Consider the following 19,097-nt stretch of genomic DNA (forward strand, 5'->3'; position numbering starts at 1 on the left):
TCCAAGGCAAAATATGGACTTTCAATAAAATAGAGGACTTTCAAGCTTTCTCAGTGAAAAGACCAGAACTGAATAGAAAATTTGACTTTCAAACACAAGAATCAATAGAAGCATGAAAAGGTAATCAAGAAAAAGAACAAGAAAAAGAAATTGCAAGGGACTTACTAAAGGTGAACTGTTCTGTTGACATTCCTACATGGAAAGATGACAAGTATGATTCATGAGACCTCAGTATTAGGGTAGCTGAAGGGAATATGCATACATATATGTTTATGTATATATATATATGGGTGAATGTGTATGTATGTATATATCTATGTGTGTATATATACGTATATGTATAGAGAGAGAGAGAGAGGGAGAGAGAGGGGGACAGAGAGAGAGAGAGAGAGAGAGAGAGAAAGAGAGAGAGAGAGGACACAGGGTGAGTTGAAGATGAAGGGAAGATATCTAAAAGAAATAAAATCAAATTAAGGGATGAGAGAGGAACATACTGAGAGAGGGAGATAAGGAGAGATAGAATGGGGTAGATTATCTCGCATAAAGGTGGCAAGAGGAAGCAGTTCTGTGGGAGGAGGGGAGAGGGCGGGTGAGGGAGGAATGAGTGAATCTTGCTCTCATCAGATTTGGCCTAAGGAGGGAATACCATACATACCCAATTGGGAATCTTACCCCACAGGAAAGAAGAGGGAAGAAGATTAAAAAAGGGGGGGATGATGGAGGGGAGGGCTGATGGGGGTAGAGGTAGTCAAAAACAAATACTTTCAAAAGGGGACAGCGTCAAGGGAGAAAATTCAATAAAGGGGGATGGGTTGGGAAGGAGCAAAATATAGTTAGTCTTTCACAACATGAGTATTGTGGAAGAATTATACATAATGATACACATGTGGCCTATGCTGAATTGCTTGACTTCTTAGGGAGGGTGGGTGGGAAGGGAAGAGGGGAGAGAATTTGGAACTCAAAGTTTTAAAAACAGATGTTCAAAAACAAAAAAAAAAGTTTTTGCAAGCAACTAGAAAATAAGATACACAGGCAATGGGGTGTAGAAATTTATCTTGCCCTACAAGAAAGGAAGGGAAACGGAGATGGGAGGGGAGTGGGGTGACAGAGGGGAGGGCTGACTGGGGAACAGGGCAACCAGAATATACACCATCTTGGAGTGGGGGGGAGGGTAGAAATGGGGAGAAAATTTGTAATTCAAACTCTTGTGAAAATCAATGCTGAAAACTAAATATGTTAAATAAATAAATTTAAAAAAATTTTTTTTTAGAAATTCCACATCATCTCTAGCTCAGAATTCTTATCTTCATTCCAGATTCAGCTCAGGTACCACCTCCTCTATGAAGCCTTCCATAATTCAAGGAAACTAGTGATTCTAAAAAACAGAAGTGAGGGAGGAACACTGAGGTACTACCTTTAGAATGGCAGAGTTTTATGACGAACAGCTAGTAGGCCAACTGGACTAGAAAGGAGGAAATGTCCATCTGTTATAGATCCTCCATAGATGATTCCCCCCCGCCAATATCTGGAGGTCTTCCTTTAGTTCTCTTTACATGTTATGAGTGCCACAGCTTGTTGAATTACAGTAGCTGATTCAGATCTTATATCAAGTTCTTTACACTTGCTTTTGCTCTTATAATAGCATTTAGTATGAACACCCCTGAGAGAAATCATTATTTCTCTCTTGTATTAATAACTAATTATTGAATTAGGACCAATGTTCCCTCCCTTTTTTAATTCCTCATTCATAAATCAGCCCCCGCTGGTTATTCAGGCAGCCTTTGAAGTTCAGGGCTGACACTGAAAGGGAAAACTCTTATCTGTTCGAAAGGTGAAGAAATTTTAGTTTAGGTGAATTGATGGATTCTGGCCCACTGTTTCACTCAGACAGTCTGGGAAAATGTGATTTCTCCCCCTTTGTCAGATGGGTGATATGGCGTATTGGGAATCAAGATGGGTTCTTAGCACTTATTCGACCGAGTGCCCTTGAAGAGTTTGGCCTTTGTTTCCTTGATTAAATTAGGAGTCCTTGATGACCTCCTTGCCTCAAGGGAAAGCCTAGTTTACATGGGTTTGAGTGATATGTTTGTGACATCAGAGGCTTTTAGACCATGTGGGTTTAAGTCACATTTTTGTGACGATTTTAGGTCACGTGGATGAGTCTCATGTGTGATTCACCTTTGACCCTGAACAAGACATATAAACCCAGAGGTTGGCTTTCTCTTTTGGAGCTCTGAACCATGGCAGGAGTGGTGTGTGACTTAGGCAAGCCATTGTTATGAACTCCTGGCTTTGAAGAAAACCCAAATGCTGATGCTTCTCTTTTAACTGTATATTGTGATTTCATCAGACAGAAATCTATCCGTTGATTTGTGTTTATTTGCTCTGTTTGTATTTGCTCTGAAGTTCAGGGTGCTGGCTTTTCCCCCTGAGCTGAGTGAATGATATTTGTATGTTGGATTAAAGTAAGATTGTGAACCCCTTAATGTTGCTTTCCTTAGTAAAGCAGATCCAAAGAACCTGTGCTTGCAGCATTCTTGTTGTTGGGTTTGTGTTGGGTTTTCACCCCCACAGCAGCTGCTAGCCAGATTGTCACAACATATGGGCACAGATAAGTCTCTTTGACCAAGAGTGAGTTATCAGAGTCACACTCCAGACCCTCAACAGAAAAGGTCCACCTCATTTTATAACATCATTCTCTCATTAATTGTTAACCAATGAGAGCTGATGGCCACCTTCAGAATCATCCACTCTTCCAAGGGCATATAAATGTTGAGTGAGATTCTACGAGGGGCATCTTTGGCATTTGAGAGTGTCACTGACCCCTTTTATTAATTGTTCCTATCACGACTGATAAAATGATTAATTGCCCAGAAATTATGCCTCTCAAACTTTTTAAAAATCATACTTATATAGCTTCTGCAACTATCAGGTTCTTGAACTAGCTGACAACCACACCAAAACCCACCCTCCTGTTACTACTGCCTCACATTCTTATGAGTTCTCTATTCTAAGGGAATCAAAAAGTATGCTCTGTTATTTCTTCATAAATTAAGAGAAATGCACAATATATTTCATGAATTAATAAATTAGCTTTGAGTCCTACAAATAAATCAGAAAAGCCTGTTTTTCCATATTCTCTTCTTCTCTTCTCCCCAAACGCAAGACTTAAATAAATACCAATGCTATTGGCTATGTAATATATTAACAGTTCAACAACCACTACAAAGACAAATTATTTAAATATTTCAATAACATACTAGCTGCGAGAAAGCTTTTCACCTCTATCAATGCCATCTAACTGACTTCTCCACAGACACTGGAACTACTGTCTCATTGTTAAGACAGAAAATACACAGGAGGCACTGGACTCCAGCCTCTAACAGGTTCGCTCTTGATATGGTCAGACAGGAAAGAGTGCTTCCAAGGGGTTAATAATAAGCTTTATTCTAGCCTAGTTTTCTCTAACACAGTATTGCTGATAACAGAAGCACTACAAATTCCTACAGTATTCCCTAATCACCCTTCTCGCAGGGGCCAGTGAGAAGAGAGGTGGGGCAACTACCCCTACTTTCGTTGGGGCCAATCAAGACAGGCACAACTTGTGCATTCAACCCTAAAGGGTTCCCCTAAATCCCCTCAAGCCTCAATGGGGGCCAGTTGAAGCAAACACAGATTCCCCCCTCCCAAGTTTTGATGTGGGCTGTTCAAGGTGCACAGTATCCGAGCTTGTGCATTCAACCATAAAGGTTCCCCAACTCACTGACCACTGACTACCTGTTTTATAGGGCATCAGACAAAGAAAGCATATCGCCAGCAATAACCTCACAAGTTTACATCATCTCATCCCTATATCTCACTGCGCAGTCGTAGTGGATGTTTACAGTTTCAGCACATGCTTATATTATTTATCCTTACATAATGCTGCACAAGCATGGTGGAGATGTTTTGAACCATGAGCTTGGGAAACAGAGATTGTTATGACCACGGATCTTGGGAAACTGAGGTTGTTATGGCCATAAGATCCTGGGAAACTGAACTCTAAGAAATAATAACAAAAATCCACTTTGCACACACTAAAATCTACCTTAACTACACTAAATTCACCTTACTTATGCTCATCATTCACCTCAGAATGGTGATGTAAGTAGTTTATGATTTTTCTTTTGTGTTTGCCTTTTTAAAGTTTCTCAACACCAGGTCTGGAACTTGAAAGTTTCTACATAGCTCTTGTCTGTTAATCAAGAATGCTTTGAAGTCCTCTGTTTCATTAAAGGTCAATTTTCACCCATAGGATTATATTTAGTTTTGTTGAGTAAATTATTCTTCATCTTAAGTCTATATCCTTTGTTTTCTGGAATATCAGGTTCCAAATTCTCAGCTCCTTTAGAGTGGTGGCTACCAAATTAACTTTTCTGAAGCCCTGCATTGAATGGGCAACAGTCATGGAACCATAATGTATGCCCCTAAAGTCTTCTTGCCTAAGACTTGATATTCTTTAGTAGTGCTTTCCAGGTTCCTTCTGACAGTAACATTGTGCCCACGTGAATCACCAAAAATAGGTAGTAGTTATCATATTTGATAAGATCTTGGGGGGGGGTCTCTGTCACATTGTGGATGCACACAGCCCTCTCTGCTATCATTGTTAAATCAACAAATAACTTTCTCATTATCCCTAATTAAGGGTTCTCCAACCACAAGTACTAATTTCTTGTTGATCTTACTCTTACAGTGGAATCTTTACCACTTGTGAAATAGTCGTTTTGAAAAATGATTTTGAGGTTGTAGTGGATTGTTAGCTTAATGAGAGTCAGCAGTGCAATGTTGCAGCCACAAAGGCTAACACAATATTGGGCTATTTTAACAAGAGCATAGCTCCTGAGAATAGGGAGGAAATAATCCCAACTTTTTTTTGCCCTGCTACTACTTGGAGTATTTTTTGCAATTCTGGGCACCAGAGTTTATATTGACAATATGGAAAGTGTCCAGAAGAGGTCTCACAAAGGGCTGAGACTGTATCACATGATTTGTTGAAGGAACTGGGGATGTTTAGCACAGAATAGAGAAAGCTTAAGTGGAACAGGATGGCTAGTCTCAAGTACCATATTTCCCCGCGTATAAGATGCACCTTTTTCCAAAAAATTTGGGGTCAAAAAACTGGGAGCGTCTTACATAGTGGTTGTAGATTTTTTTACTTGCATTTCCTGCTTTTTCACACTTGTTGTCTTTGCGCTCATCGTTTTGCATTTGTTACTGGTATATTAGGTTACGTTTTGCCATGTTCTGCCCAGAAATGGCTCAGAAAAGATTTTTGTACAGTGCTGAATTCAAATTAAAAGTGATCCAGTTTGCAAAAGTGAATGGAAATCGTGCTGCTAAATGTAAGTTTGGTCCTCCTCCAACTGAGAAAATGATCCAAGACTGGCCATGGGAAGAAGAAACCCTACTGAAAACGTCACGGCAGAAGAAGGCCATGAGAGGCAAGCAAAATGGCCTGATTTAGAGAGGGAATTGAAGACATAGATTGAAGAGCAAAGGGGCAATTGGAACTCCTGTGTCCACAAAGATGGTTCAGCATGAGGCAAGAAGAATTGCTGATGAAAAAGAAATTACTGATTTCAAAGGAGGACACAATTGGTGCTTCAGGTTCATGAAACGGAATGGACTAAGCATGCGTACACACACCAGACTTGCCCAAAAAATGCCTGAAAGCTATGAGCAGATGAATAAAACTTTGAGTTCAATAACTATGTAATACATTTATTTTCAAATTTCAGGCCACAAAATTAAAGTGCATCTTATACATAGGGAAATATATGAAGAGGTGACACAAGGAGAAACTACTAGATTTTGGTGCTTTTTGGCCCCAGAAGGAAGAACCAGTAACAGAGAATGGAAGGTGCACAAAGGCCAACTTAGGCTTAATGTCAGCAACAAACTTCCTAACAAATAGTACAGTCCAAAAGAGGAACGAGCCATCTCAACAAGAGGCGGATTCCATCTTTTTGAACATCTTAAGTGAAAGCTGGCTGACCACATCTTAGATACATTAGAGAGCCAACTTCTTGTTTTACAGAGATTGGATTAGATGATCACTGATATGACTTCAAACTCTGAAACTGTGTTATTGTTCATTATTGACAAGCAGCTGATCCTTTCTAAAAGTATCCAATCCCTGACTCTTTGGGAAAAGCTTCTTATCTGTTGCTCAGCCCCAAGTGCTCAATGGTCCTCCTTCCCTTTCTCTGTGTCATATTCTTCTACCCTCCAAACTCCTGATACAGTCCAGGTTTCATTTCTGCCTCTTCTTTGCTTTTCTTCTTTGTTTTCATTAAACCTCTTCATTTATTATCACTTTTAAATGAAACAATGGGTTAGTTTTTTTCTCCTCAGTTTCTCTTATAATCCGTCAGGTAGAGGGCTCCTTTAGAGTCTGTGATGGATCCATTTCCCACAAAATTGTAAAGTGATTTTCCTCAAGTGAGGGTCTATCACTTATTAAACTCCAGTTGCTCCCTTTTGCCTTCAGGATCACATATAAACTCTTCTGTTTGGCATTTAGAGCCCTTCATACCTGACTTCTTTCTACCTTTCTAGTTTTCTCACACATTACTTTTTTCTTACACTTGTTGGTCCAGGCATGCTGGCCTGCTGTGCCTTACACGTAAGGCTCCATTTCTTGCAAAGGCCCCATGCCTGGAATGCTCTTCCTTTTTGCCTTTGCCTCTTGGAATCCCTGGTTTCCTTAAAGATTCACTTCCATTTACTCCTGGCTGCTAGTACTTTCTCATCCAAAGTTATCTTGTCTGCTTTGTATACACCTTCTGTATATAATCTATATGTATATGCTGTCTCCCTGATAAGCTCCTTTATCTGGGGGGCAGGAGAGGTTTAGCCCATGGTGTTTCAAGCTTGTTTCTCCAAATGTTGCTTCTCTTATTTAAGTTCTGCTTTTATGTTCATTCTCAGTATATTTTTTTTTGAAAGAAATCTCTTAACTGATCTTTCCACAGTTATTTTGTTGTCATTGTTTTACACCCCATAGGTATTTTTTTCCCTAGTTTTGTGTTAAGGGAGAACTAACACCTCTGGTGCGAGGGCTTGCTGAGCCTCTTTGAGGGCTGCTCATCCACCTTTGGTGTCCGCTTTTCACCAACTCTGACCTGTGGCTCCAAGAAGCTGTAGCATGAGCAGTGGCCACAGCCCGATAAAACCATCTTGGCAGATGGGCTAAACCAGATTGAGAGTAACCAACAAGCCACAAATCCATCATTTAGTTAGGGAGATGTCTACCCCAAAAATGTGAAGAATTCCCGATGGAATGGGTAGATAACAATTTGTTCCAACAGCCATGAAGGTGGCTGAAGCAGGCCCTGTGGAGCACTTAGACCGTGGTCACACATATATGCCGCCAAGGTCATCCACTGCATCCTAGGCCATTGTCAGTTGCCTTGACTCTTCTCTTGCTACTGTACTTTGATGACTAGAAGAGAGAGTGAGGCTGATGACTCTGCATGACTCTGCCTCATTTAATTCTAATTCATGCAGAAATCAAGACATCACATTGTGATGTCATTAGTCCTCTTCGAAAATGAAGGGCAAACAACAACATTCTCCTCCTCGGGCTTTTTTTTTTTTTTGCTTGAATCATAGTATCATAGGGTCATAGATTTAGAGCTGGAAGGGATCTTAGAGGTCACAGATTCCAGCCCCATTATTAAAGAGATAAGCATACAGAGGGGTATAGCTCTTTTTTTTTCTTAACCCTTCTCCTTGAGTATTCGTCAATCTGCTCTTTTGGGTCCAGACCTTGTCTTCCTCCCCCTTGGGTCCTTCTCCTTTCTCCTCTTTCATATTCTCCATGTCTTTCCAAATTTCCCTTACCAATATCCAATCTCTGGCCTTCTTCATAACTTCAACACCCAGCAAGTGGTCACTATTCTTTCTTCTTCCAATACTTATTAGGTGTTTAATTATACAGAAATCACTCACCCATTCTAAACTGTGGGCAAGTCTTTGAGACTCTAAGTCATACTTGAGTTATTTGTGTTGATGCCAGGAATTCCTAATCACCATAACAATACCAACTTACATTTGAGAAGTACTGTTACCTCTTTGAAAACATTTTTAAAAAATACCTAGTTTCATTTGGTCCTCATAATGGCACGGTGAGTCAGGGAAGGCATGTGTTATTATCCTTAATTGGCAGAAAAAGAAATTGAAGCAGAGAGATTAAGCAACTTACCCAAGACATTTGCTAGCTAATGACAAAATAGGGAGTGGATGTTCAGTCTTCTGACCCCTACCCCTCAATTCTGTGTTCCTTCTACCATGTCACGTTGTCATAAGCCTTGCCTGCCCGAAGATTTTGCTAGGAAAGAACTTTAAGGATGTTCTGAAAATTTCAGTGTAAAGGACCAAACTCTCTTTCCTTAGGTAACTGTTAAACACAAATGCTCAACCATGACTTTGGCAAGATTGTGATTTAACCTCTAACTTCTGAGATGAGTGAGAAATGTACGCTGCCCTTATAGAACAGCTGGTATTCTTCGTCCTTGGGAGTCAAGTTCATATGCATAAAACAGAAAATTCACATCTGTTCTCATTAAAATTAATTGCAAGAAATAAGCTTAATTGAAACATCATCTGTTATGCACAGTATTTGCTACATAAAAGAAATGTACCCAGATCTACAGTTCAATGGAGTAAAAGCATTCCCTTATGGCTGAGTTGTGTTGTCACTGGACCTTGTTCTTATCCTGAGATTATATATTGCAGCTGTTTTTGCAATGTGTTTTCCCTTTTGAAATCTTTTATTTTTTTAGTTTGAAGTTCCACTGTTTTCTGTTCTAAAATATCTTAAAAGATTTTTTGTATTAAATTAGAAAAGTTATGACAGGAATGTTTAAATTGTAGACCCAATTCAGTCATAACCACCATCAAAAGTCTGTTTCTCCCTTTATAAACTTCATTTACACGAAAAAGTAATGTCCTTCCTTAAAAGCAATGAAAGCATTGCTATAGCTAGACAACTATAATAAAGCAGACAAATTAATGGAGACAATTAACTGAACAGAAATTTTTCATAAGGTACCCTCCTGGAAAACTTTTAAATATAAGAAATTCTATTGTTATTTTAATAATTTTCCACTGCTCATTTTAGGTCCTAGAAGTACCTAACCATCAAATAACTCCTTGAACTTTAACATCAAAACTACAACCTAAGCCTGGCATTTAATTTGAAAATTGGGAATTGAATTTTAATTATTTATAAAACTTTGAATTGAGTCCATTTGTCCTTAATATCCCTTATGTCTAAAATGGTAGCTAATATGATGACCATTTAGCATCAACTCAATAACATCCACACTAAAGGAAGGTCAGTATTCTCATTTATTCAATTGTCATTCATTTTTAAAAAATCATTTTTAAACTCACTGAATACACAGCATATTTAACTTCCAATATATGTATTCTTCCACCAAAATCATACTATACGATATGATGCCTCACAATAATGTGGAAGTAACACTAAAATCTCAAAGTCTATGGCATTAAGGGACCAGCTCTGAGAAATTTTAAGTTGAAAAGGCTTGGAATGTAGGCTCAGTAACAGACTGTGTGTCTGTTTTGTGAGGAAAAGCTCAGTGAATTCAGACAGGCTCATCACCAGAGTTGGTAATCAATTGGCAAATAGTTTTGGGCCACAACCACATGAAATGGGGGTTCCTAAGTGGTATACTGGATATATTGTTAATTGTGTCTGGAAGGCCCAAGTTTGAACCCTGGCTCAGACAGTTCATGTCCACGGGTCCCTGGATGAATCACTGAAACTCCCTGGTTCTCAATTTCCTTATCTGAAAAATTAACATAATAACATCATCTGCATCTCACTGGGTCAACTAGATTGTGCACATATACATATACATACACACATGCCTGTGTAGCTTTGCAAATCAAAAGGTTTTATATAGCTGGAGGCAGTTAGGTGGTACAACAGATAGAGTGCTAGGCCTGGAGTTAAGAAGATTTGAGTTCAATTCCAGCCTCAAATATTTAATAGCTGGGGAACCCTGAATAAGTTACTTCACCTCTGTTTGCTTCAGTTTCCTCATCTGTAAAGTGGGGATAGTAATAGCACCTACCTCCCAGGGTTTTTGGGAGGAATATTTCAACATGTTTAGCAAAGTGCCTGGTTATATAGCAGGTTACATATAAATGTAAGCTATTATTATAAATGCTAGTTATTATTTAAGTATTATGAAATCACTATGAAAAAAGCACAAGGTGCATCTATGGAGGATACTGACAGATGCATTTGTAGATTCTTTAAGCATGTTTTGTATTATTTAGCCAATATTAAAAATCAGTTCTTATTCCCAAATCACTGGAAGGAACAAGGAAGAAAAAAAAGCCTCCATGTCACAAGAAAGGGAATAATCTGAGTGGCTGAGGAAAGGTAGCTAGGGATTAAAAATTTGCAGTAACCAATTCAAAAAATGGATAATGAGTAATCAAAATTAAGAAACAATGAATTTTTTCTGGTCTACAGGTTTGTAAACTTGGCATTACCTTTGACTCCCCGTCCTCACTCATTCATGTAACTGAAAAGCTGCCAAATATTGCAGCCTCTACCCCCATAACATCTTTCAAGTAGGAGCCATTCAGCCTCCTCATACAACCAGCCCCCTACGTCAGACACTTACCTCTTCCCACTTCCTATACTGCCATGTGCTTCTGAGGAGCTTCTCTGCCTCAAGTCTCTCCATGCTCCAATCCAACCTCCACAAATCTGCCTAAGTAATGTTCTTCAAGCACAGGTATGACCATTTCGTTCCTACTCACGAGCTACAGTGGCTTGCCTTTAAGGATCAAATATAAATTTCTCCTTCTCAAGCTGGTCACTACTTTCTGCCCTTGTTCTACCTTAGTGCCCTTTCCTCATCCTACTGTTCAGTCAAACCAGCCTTCTTTGTTTCTCACACACAGCACTCCATCGTCATGTGTGCCTTTGCCCTGACCCTCCTCTATCCAGCAAAGCACCGCCTGCTCACCTAGACCTAACAGAAGCTTTCACTTCCTTCAAGATGCAGCTTAAGGACAACTTTCCATATGAAGCCTTTCCTTCCATATTTATTTACATACAGGAATTGAACCAGACCCATAATTTCATTTATTTAGGGTACTCGTTGGGAAGGAAACTTCTTGTACTAATGCAGATTAATATTTTCCCTGCAATTTATTACCTTAAGGAAATTGCCTAGAGCACTGAGAGATTGAAAAATTGCCTAGGGCGACCCAGATAGCATATGTCAGAGGTGACAGTGGAACCCAGGTCTTCTAGGCTCAGAGGATAGTTCTCTAATCATTTTGTCATACTCATATGTGTACATGTTCTGTCATGCAAACTTCCTGAAAGACAGGATTATTTAATTTGTGGTCTTTTGATCACCAATACCTAGCTCAGTATGTACTTAAGAGACTGCTACTAGATGGCTCAGCACACAGAGTGCTTGGTCTGGAGTCAGGAACACCTGAGTTCAAATATGGCCTCAGACATACAGATAAACTGTGTGACAGTGAACAAGTCACTTAACCTCTGTTTGTCCTAATCTGCTGCAGAGTCCACATGACTTAATCCACATTTAGGAACGACTGAATGACAACATAGCTTGGCCTGGCAAGTAGTAGGCATTTAATAAATATGTACTGATTGCACACATTTAATATAACTTAAATGCAAAGATGATAATATTATGTAGAAATAAATATGCATTGATTCCCATAATATATTCCCATCTGTTATAACTATGTTATACATTACAATGTGCACATTTATTCTTATATCACAAATTATATTCATATAATATAGTATCTGTATTCATGATATAGAATAATCAGCTTTGCATTTAAATATATATTTAAATTTAAATATAAATGTTTATTCACATACTAAAGTATATAACAGAGATGTCAAACATGTGGCCTATAACACTACCAAGTGCTGCCTGAACCAGATTAAAATGTAACTGGAAAATATTTTAATAAAATACATAGAAATATACTAGAACATAGATAATGTTAAGATATAGTTTTCTAAGTCAATATGAAGCCCATATATGAATATGAAGCCTTATATATGGCTTAGTGGTCCCCATTTCTATTTTAGCTTGATACAACTGGTGTATATGTATACTACATATTATACTACATACTATATATAGTAGATAGCATATATATAATATGCACACAAACATATGAATACTATACTAAAACGGGTAGTTAAATTCTATAAAGAATTAAGAATGATTTCTTTTGTCTTTTCAGTCATGTTTGACTCTTTGTGACCCCAATGGGGGTTTTCTTGGTGAAGATACTAGAATGGTTGGCTATTTCTTCCTCCAGCTCCTTTTATAGATGAGGAAACTGACGGCTAGTAAGTGTCTGGGGCCAGATTTTATCCACCTGTGCCATCTAGTTGCCCTCAGCAAAACTATTCAAACTAAATCAATTAATAATCTAGGATTTAAATGAAAAGATGAGTATGGTGAGTATAACAAAAACCATGTAGGAGAACAAGGTTCAAGAGAAATAAATGAGAGAGAACAGAGGCTGATAAACCTATAGAGAAACCTCATGCTTACTTTCTTCAAAAAAAGAGTTAGGAACATGGTGAACAATGAATAACATCACAAAATTTAAAACTGACCACATCTTGGACTGCAAATGAGTGAAGGATGAAGGAGTCATATCTGCACTAAGTGCCTGTGTATAATCAGAGTTGTTAGAACAAAGATTAAAATCCATGTCCAATTAAAGGACAAAAAGAAAGAAAGATACAGCACGTAGTCAAAGTAACTCTAGCCTAACCTATTTAAACAAGCTATTAACGTGGGAAAATGGGAAACAGGTAAGAGATGGACCTCAGCACAGAATGTCACCATTTTTAAGGAAGCTTAACCAAGGTAAATTAACCCCAGTGATGTCATACAAATATTGCCTCAATCTATAATCACTTGATTTCCTTGCCAAATAGTTGTTTCTCCTCACACTGGTGGGGAAAATAAATTTTCAGAAACTTACAGCCCTAATTAAGCCAGAACATTTCCAAAAGTAATTAAGAATGAAACTAGATGAATAATGTGAATGAAAAAGATCTGTCAACCTTTCTATAATGAACCATTTTCTCTCTTACTTAGTGTTCCATTTTCCTCTTTTTGACACCAAATAAAATAAGTATAATTTTTCTTGTACAAAAAAATCTTTTAAGTCCTTGAAGATGGCTATCATATCCTTCTTGACCCTTCTCTTCTCCAGGCTAAAAGATTCCTAGTTCCTTCAACTAATCCTCACACGGCAGGAGCTGGATGGCAACCATTTCGGCTGCCCTTCTCTGCATGGTCTTCAGCTTATTAATGTCCTCACCTGTACTGTCCAGAATTAAACACTGTATCCAAGATATAGCACAACCAGAGCAGAAAATACAATAGAACAATCACCTTCTGATTCCTAGAAGCTAGGCATCTCTTAAAGTAGCCTGAGGTTGAATCAGCTCTTTGGAATACCATAACACACTGCTGCCTCACACTGATTTTTGTAGTACACTAAAATCCCCAGATCTTTTTTCAGACAAACTGCTGTCTAGTTATGTTTCTAGTCTCCTTGTACTTAGGTAGTTTTCTTGAACCTACATTTAAGACTTAAAATGTGTTCCTATTAAAGTCCATCTCATTAAGATTTAAACCAGTTTTCTGGCTTATCAAGATCTTGGACCCCAATACTATAATCCAGCATGTTAGCTCTCTCACCCAGCCTTATGTCATCTAAACATTTGATAAGAATGTAATCTATGCCTTTATCCAAGGCACTGATAATATGCTAAACAGCATAGGCCAAACACAGGCACTTTAATGCCAAAGGTACCAGTCACTACTGTCTTATCCCATGTAACTCTTGCATAGCATATCTTTCTGAAAATTCTCCAGATATAGGGAAGTTTCTACTTTGCTAGAGGTCTTCCTCTAGACATTGCGATATTGTGTGCATACCAAAAGAGCTGTGGAACATGAGGTTTGTCCATCAACTACTCACTCTCACTGCATGATTTGCTCTTCCTTTCTCTGATGTTATATATACATATGCATATACACATACATATATATACAATATATACAACATATATACACAAATGCCTTTGTACATGTCCACATGTGCAATATGCATATGTATATATCTACGATACATGCGCAGCTAGGTGGCATAGTGAATTAGAGCACTGAACCTGTAGTCAGGATGACTCATCTTCCTGAATTCAAAGCCAGCCTCAGACACTTACTAGTTGAGTGACCCTAGGCAAGTTACTTAATCCTATTTGTCTTAGTTTCCTCATCTGTAAAACGAGCTGGAGAAGGAAACTGCAACATACCTCTGCCAAAAACTGGATCACAGAGAGCTGGACATGACTGAAACAAGTGAGTAGCAACAACAAAATATATACAATATACACCTATGTGTATACAGTTACACATATCCTACACACAAACAGATATAAATAAAAACATAGCAATGTATAGTATTAGAATTTTCCAGGCTGAGTCGTCTTAGGGGAATTGTATTGCCTTTCTGCAGAATCAAATGTCTGAACAAGATAATAGATTTTCTCCTTCAGGCAAAAGAGGGGTAAAGTTCAATAATTAATTAGGAATTAGTAGGGCTAAAGCAAGGAGCATAGTTCAATCACTAATTAATCTCCAGGGGCTCTGAAACTCAAGCGTGTTCACAGTGAAGCCATCAACTGCATTCATGGCCCATTCAGATGGCTGTTTTAAACACATAACTAAATGTTAAAAATTGGAATATAGATTTTAAAAGCTATTAAGATGATTATTAATATCTTAGTAAGTCAGCCTGTCAATGTGATTAACCTAAAACAAAAAAAAACCAGGGAATAACTTAAGTGCTTAAAGTCTCTTTCTGATCTAGCCATGAGAAAGCAAACAGGAAAGACTCTGTCTTATTATAAAAGCAATTTGTTAATTCTAATCCTAATTCATAGGCTTGTTTATAGCAATATATTTCTATTTAAAGGTAATATAAGAACCAATTTTAAAAAACAACACGATGAATCATTAATTAGAAGCAGAAAATTCTAACAGTTCATCCAAATATTCTGACATTCTTGAAATGTTAACTTCTTAATTCAAGGTTAGGTTTTAAAATATTTCAAAACAATGAGGAATTTAACGCTTCTTACTTTTGAAAGTTGTCACTATCTGCAATCTGTTCTGAAGGGCAAACTCAATTTGTTTTATTCTAAAATTATTTGCTTCTTTGCTATTTTTAGTTTGTGTAATATACTATAAAAGTAAGTTTTTGTCAATTCCTTCATTTAATTTTTTCAAACATTTGTCAATTGTCTTTTTCTGTTAGCACAATTATATTAAGCTTGTAGTACTGAATGAAAACATACAAGCATTTCCACATTTAATGTTTTCAACGTTGCTTCAGTTAATTTACTTTATTTATTTATTTTGGTTTTGGGTTTTTTTTTTTTTTTTTGGAGGGAGGAAGGCAAGGAAATAGGGGTTAAGTGACTTGCCCAATGTCACACAGCTAGTTAAGTGTCAAGAGTCTAAGGCTGAATTTCAACTGAGGTCCTCCTGACTCCAGGGCAGATGCCCCATTCACTGCACCACCTAACTGCCCCTGTTAATTTACTTTATTAACAAAAGTCATCTTACTGTGCACGCTGTGAAAATTCTGGCTGTAATTCTAAATTCTGGATGGAAACAGTAGATTCAATTAAATTTTAAAGCTATGATGGTTTCCATTATGAATTCTTCAATTTATTGGTCCTATCATGATGTGAACTCATGTAGAATATTCATTCAAATGACTGAAATTTAAACAAACCAGCTGAATTTCCAAGTACTTTGTTGCATATAGGATGTTCTGGCTGCCCATTAACTGATGACACCTAATTTCACTGGGCTGAAAATGATAAACATGTTAAGTACAAATTTCTCAGCAAAAGTATAATTAAGAATGACTTCCAAACTGAGATGCTCATCAATACTTAATGATACCATGGATCTCCATCTATAAATACCCAAATCATACATAATCAACTACCCCACTACATATACCAAAGCAACTATAATTTTCCCCTCCTTTTAAAAAGCAGAGCAGCAGAAACAATTACAATTCAAAGGCCTCTCTAAAAGGGACAAAGAGGTTGGCCCACTGAGGATGGTTTTTAATGAATATATCCTTCCTTAGATCTATATTATACATTTCAGGCCTAAGTTGCACTACTCTTCTTTTATTGCCAACTGAATTAAGGATTAGGATTTTTAAGTGAAGATCTTCCAAAATCTGATCCTTTAGTTTATTATAGTTTCAACAGGAAGTCCATATCTATTCTTCCTTTTTTCAAAAGATCCCAACAGGTCAAAACAGAACTTAGAAATAAAATTAATAAGTAAAAAAATTATTCAAAGGTAAAAATAAAGGTTTTTTTTGGAGACTTTGAAATTATCCACCTTTTAGAGTTAATATAAATTACATAAAAATACAGTTTTATTTCTTAAATTACAGGATGATATTCTTATTTTACAATGAGTGAATAGTTAACTTTGGGCAACTTGCCAACATTTAAAAGCCTGCTCATTGAGAGTTCTCTCTTTAAAAATATGCCATTCTAAGTTCATCATCCATAGTACCTGGTTCTTGAGTGACATCCACCTTTCCCACACTGACATCAAGTATTTCACCATTTTTGGCAAAAGTCTCCCATTCTGATTCAGTCTGCAGGCAGGCTGGACACCATGGAGCATAGCTAGAGAGGGAAGAGTATTTCATCAATACACGATAAAAATGTGTCTGTGAGAAAAATAAAGACATGTAAGGCAATTTATATTTATTAAAAATGCATACAAAAGGGAAATATAAAAACAAACCTTTAAGAGACAGAAAAATAGGAATACAGATTTGTCAGTCTATGCCCCAGTATAATCACATAGAATATGTACTTATGACAAGGTTTTTAGGAAAAGAAGAACCTTACCATGTTTTCTTTGGTGAACCTAGACTTTGTCAAAGTGAAAACATGGTACATAAGTAATCAGATTTATCTGGTATGACTCCATAGTCAGAGGAACTGTGTTTAAATCCTAAATGATAGTAATATACTACCTTTGTGATCTCAGGGATGTCCTTTCTCCTCTTTAAAATGAAGAGCCTGAAGCCCAGCAGTAAGAGATAGAGTAATTCCATTTAAAATAACTGTAGACAACATAAAAATATTTGGGAATCTACTTGCCAAGACAAACCTAAGAACTATATGAATACAACTACAAAACACATTTCACAGAAATAAAGTCAGATTTAAACAACTGGAAAATAGCAATTGCTCATGGGTAGGCCCAGCTAATACAATAAAAATGGCAATTCTACCTAAGTTAATTTACTTATTCAGTGCCATACCAGAGATAGAAAAAAATAATAACAAAATTCATCTGAAAGAACAAAAGGTTAAGAATATCAAGGACTGGGGTGGGGAACCTCCAGCCTCAAGGCCATATGTGGCCTTCTGGGTCCTTGGGTGCAGCCTTCTGACTGAGTCCAAGTTTTACAGAACAAATCGTTTTATTAAGGGGATTTGTTCTATGAAGTTTGGATTCAGTCAAAGGACCGCACTTGAGGACCTAGAGGGCCACATGTGGCCTTGAGGCTGCAGGTTCCCCACCCCGAAAGGAAATTAATGAAAAAAAAAATGAAAAGGAAGGTGGCCTAGCTCTACCAGATCTAAAACTTTATTATAAAGCAGCAATCATCAAAATTATTTGGTACTGGCTAAGAAATAGAGTGGCAGATCAGTGGAATAGGTTAGCTACATAAGACACAGTAGTAAACGACCATGGTAACATAGTGTTTGATAAACCCAAAGACTCCCACCTCTGAGATAAGAACTCACTATCTGACAAAAACTGTTGGTAAAACTGGAAAATAGTATGGCAGAAACTAGGCACAGACCAACATCTCATACTGTACAACAAGATAAAGTCAAAATGGGTACATGATTTAGACATAAAGGGTGATACTATAAGCAAATTTGTAGAATAAGTAATAGTTCACCTGTCAGATCTATGAAGAATATCTATGGACCAAACATGAGGTAGAAAACATTATGAAATGCAAAATGGATAATTTTGATTACATTTGATTACATTAAGAGCAATTTGGAACTATGCACAAAAGGCAATCAAACTATACATACCCTTTGATTCAGAAATATCACTAGCAGGTCTCTATCCCAAAGAGATCATAAAAAAGGGGAAAGGACCTACATACAAAAATATGGTGAAGAACTGGAAATTCAGGGGTTGCCCATCAACTGGGGAATGGCTGAACAAGTTCTGGTATATGAATGTAATGGAATACTATTGTGCTATAAAAAATGAAGAGCAGGTGGATTTCAGAAAAACCTGGAAAGACTTAGATGAACTGATGCTGAGTGAAGCAACCAGAACCAGTAGAATACTGTATACAGTAACAGCAACACTGTATGATAATCAACTATGACTAACTTAGCTCTTCTCAGCAATACAATAATCCAAGATAATTCCAAAAGACTCATGATAGAAAATGCTATATACATCCTGAGAAAGAACTATGAAGTCTGAATGCTGATCGAAGCATACCATTTTCATTTGTTTTTGTAGCTTTTCCCTTTTCTTCTGTTTATTCTTTCACAGCAAGTCTATGGTGAAAATATGTTTAACATAACTAGACATGTATAACCTATATCAGATTGCTTGCCTTCATGTGGAGTGGGGGTTAAGAGAAAGGGAGAAAAATTTGGAACTCAAAATCTCACAAAAAATGAATGATGGAAACTACCTTAACATGTAATTGGAAAAAAATAAATGCTCCAAAAAAAAAAAAAAAAAAAAAGGAGCCTGGCCTAGAGAGGCTCTGACATCCCTCCTGGTTTTATGATCCCATAAGAATCAAATGGTATTATTTTAGTCACTTCACAGGAGAAGATAAAAGAACCTGGCAATTTTCAGGGTGGCCCATATCCCTGACTCACTTAT

The 19,097-nt window shown here is 37.3% G+C and overlaps 1 protein-coding gene across 1 annotated transcript in view; it reads right to left on the bottom strand.

Annotated features, from left to right (window-relative positions):
- The window catches only part of TMX4 (thioredoxin related transmembrane protein 4), a 123,312-nt gene that overhangs the window by 75,898 nt on the left and 28,317 nt on the right, over positions 1–19,097 (bottom strand). The window contains exon 2 of the mRNA XM_036750830.1: positions 16,722–16,837. Coding sequence (XP_036606725.1) covers positions 16,722–16,837 — 116 coding nt within the window. The remainder of the gene's footprint in view (positions 1–16,721; positions 16,838–19,097) is intronic.

Source organism: Trichosurus vulpecula, chromosome 3 (assembly GCF_011100635.1).
Source record: "Trichosurus vulpecula isolate mTriVul1 chromosome 3, mTriVul1.pri, whole genome shotgun sequence".
Lineage (NCBI taxonomy): Eukaryota > Metazoa > Chordata > Mammalia > Diprotodontia > Phalangeridae > Trichosurus > Trichosurus vulpecula.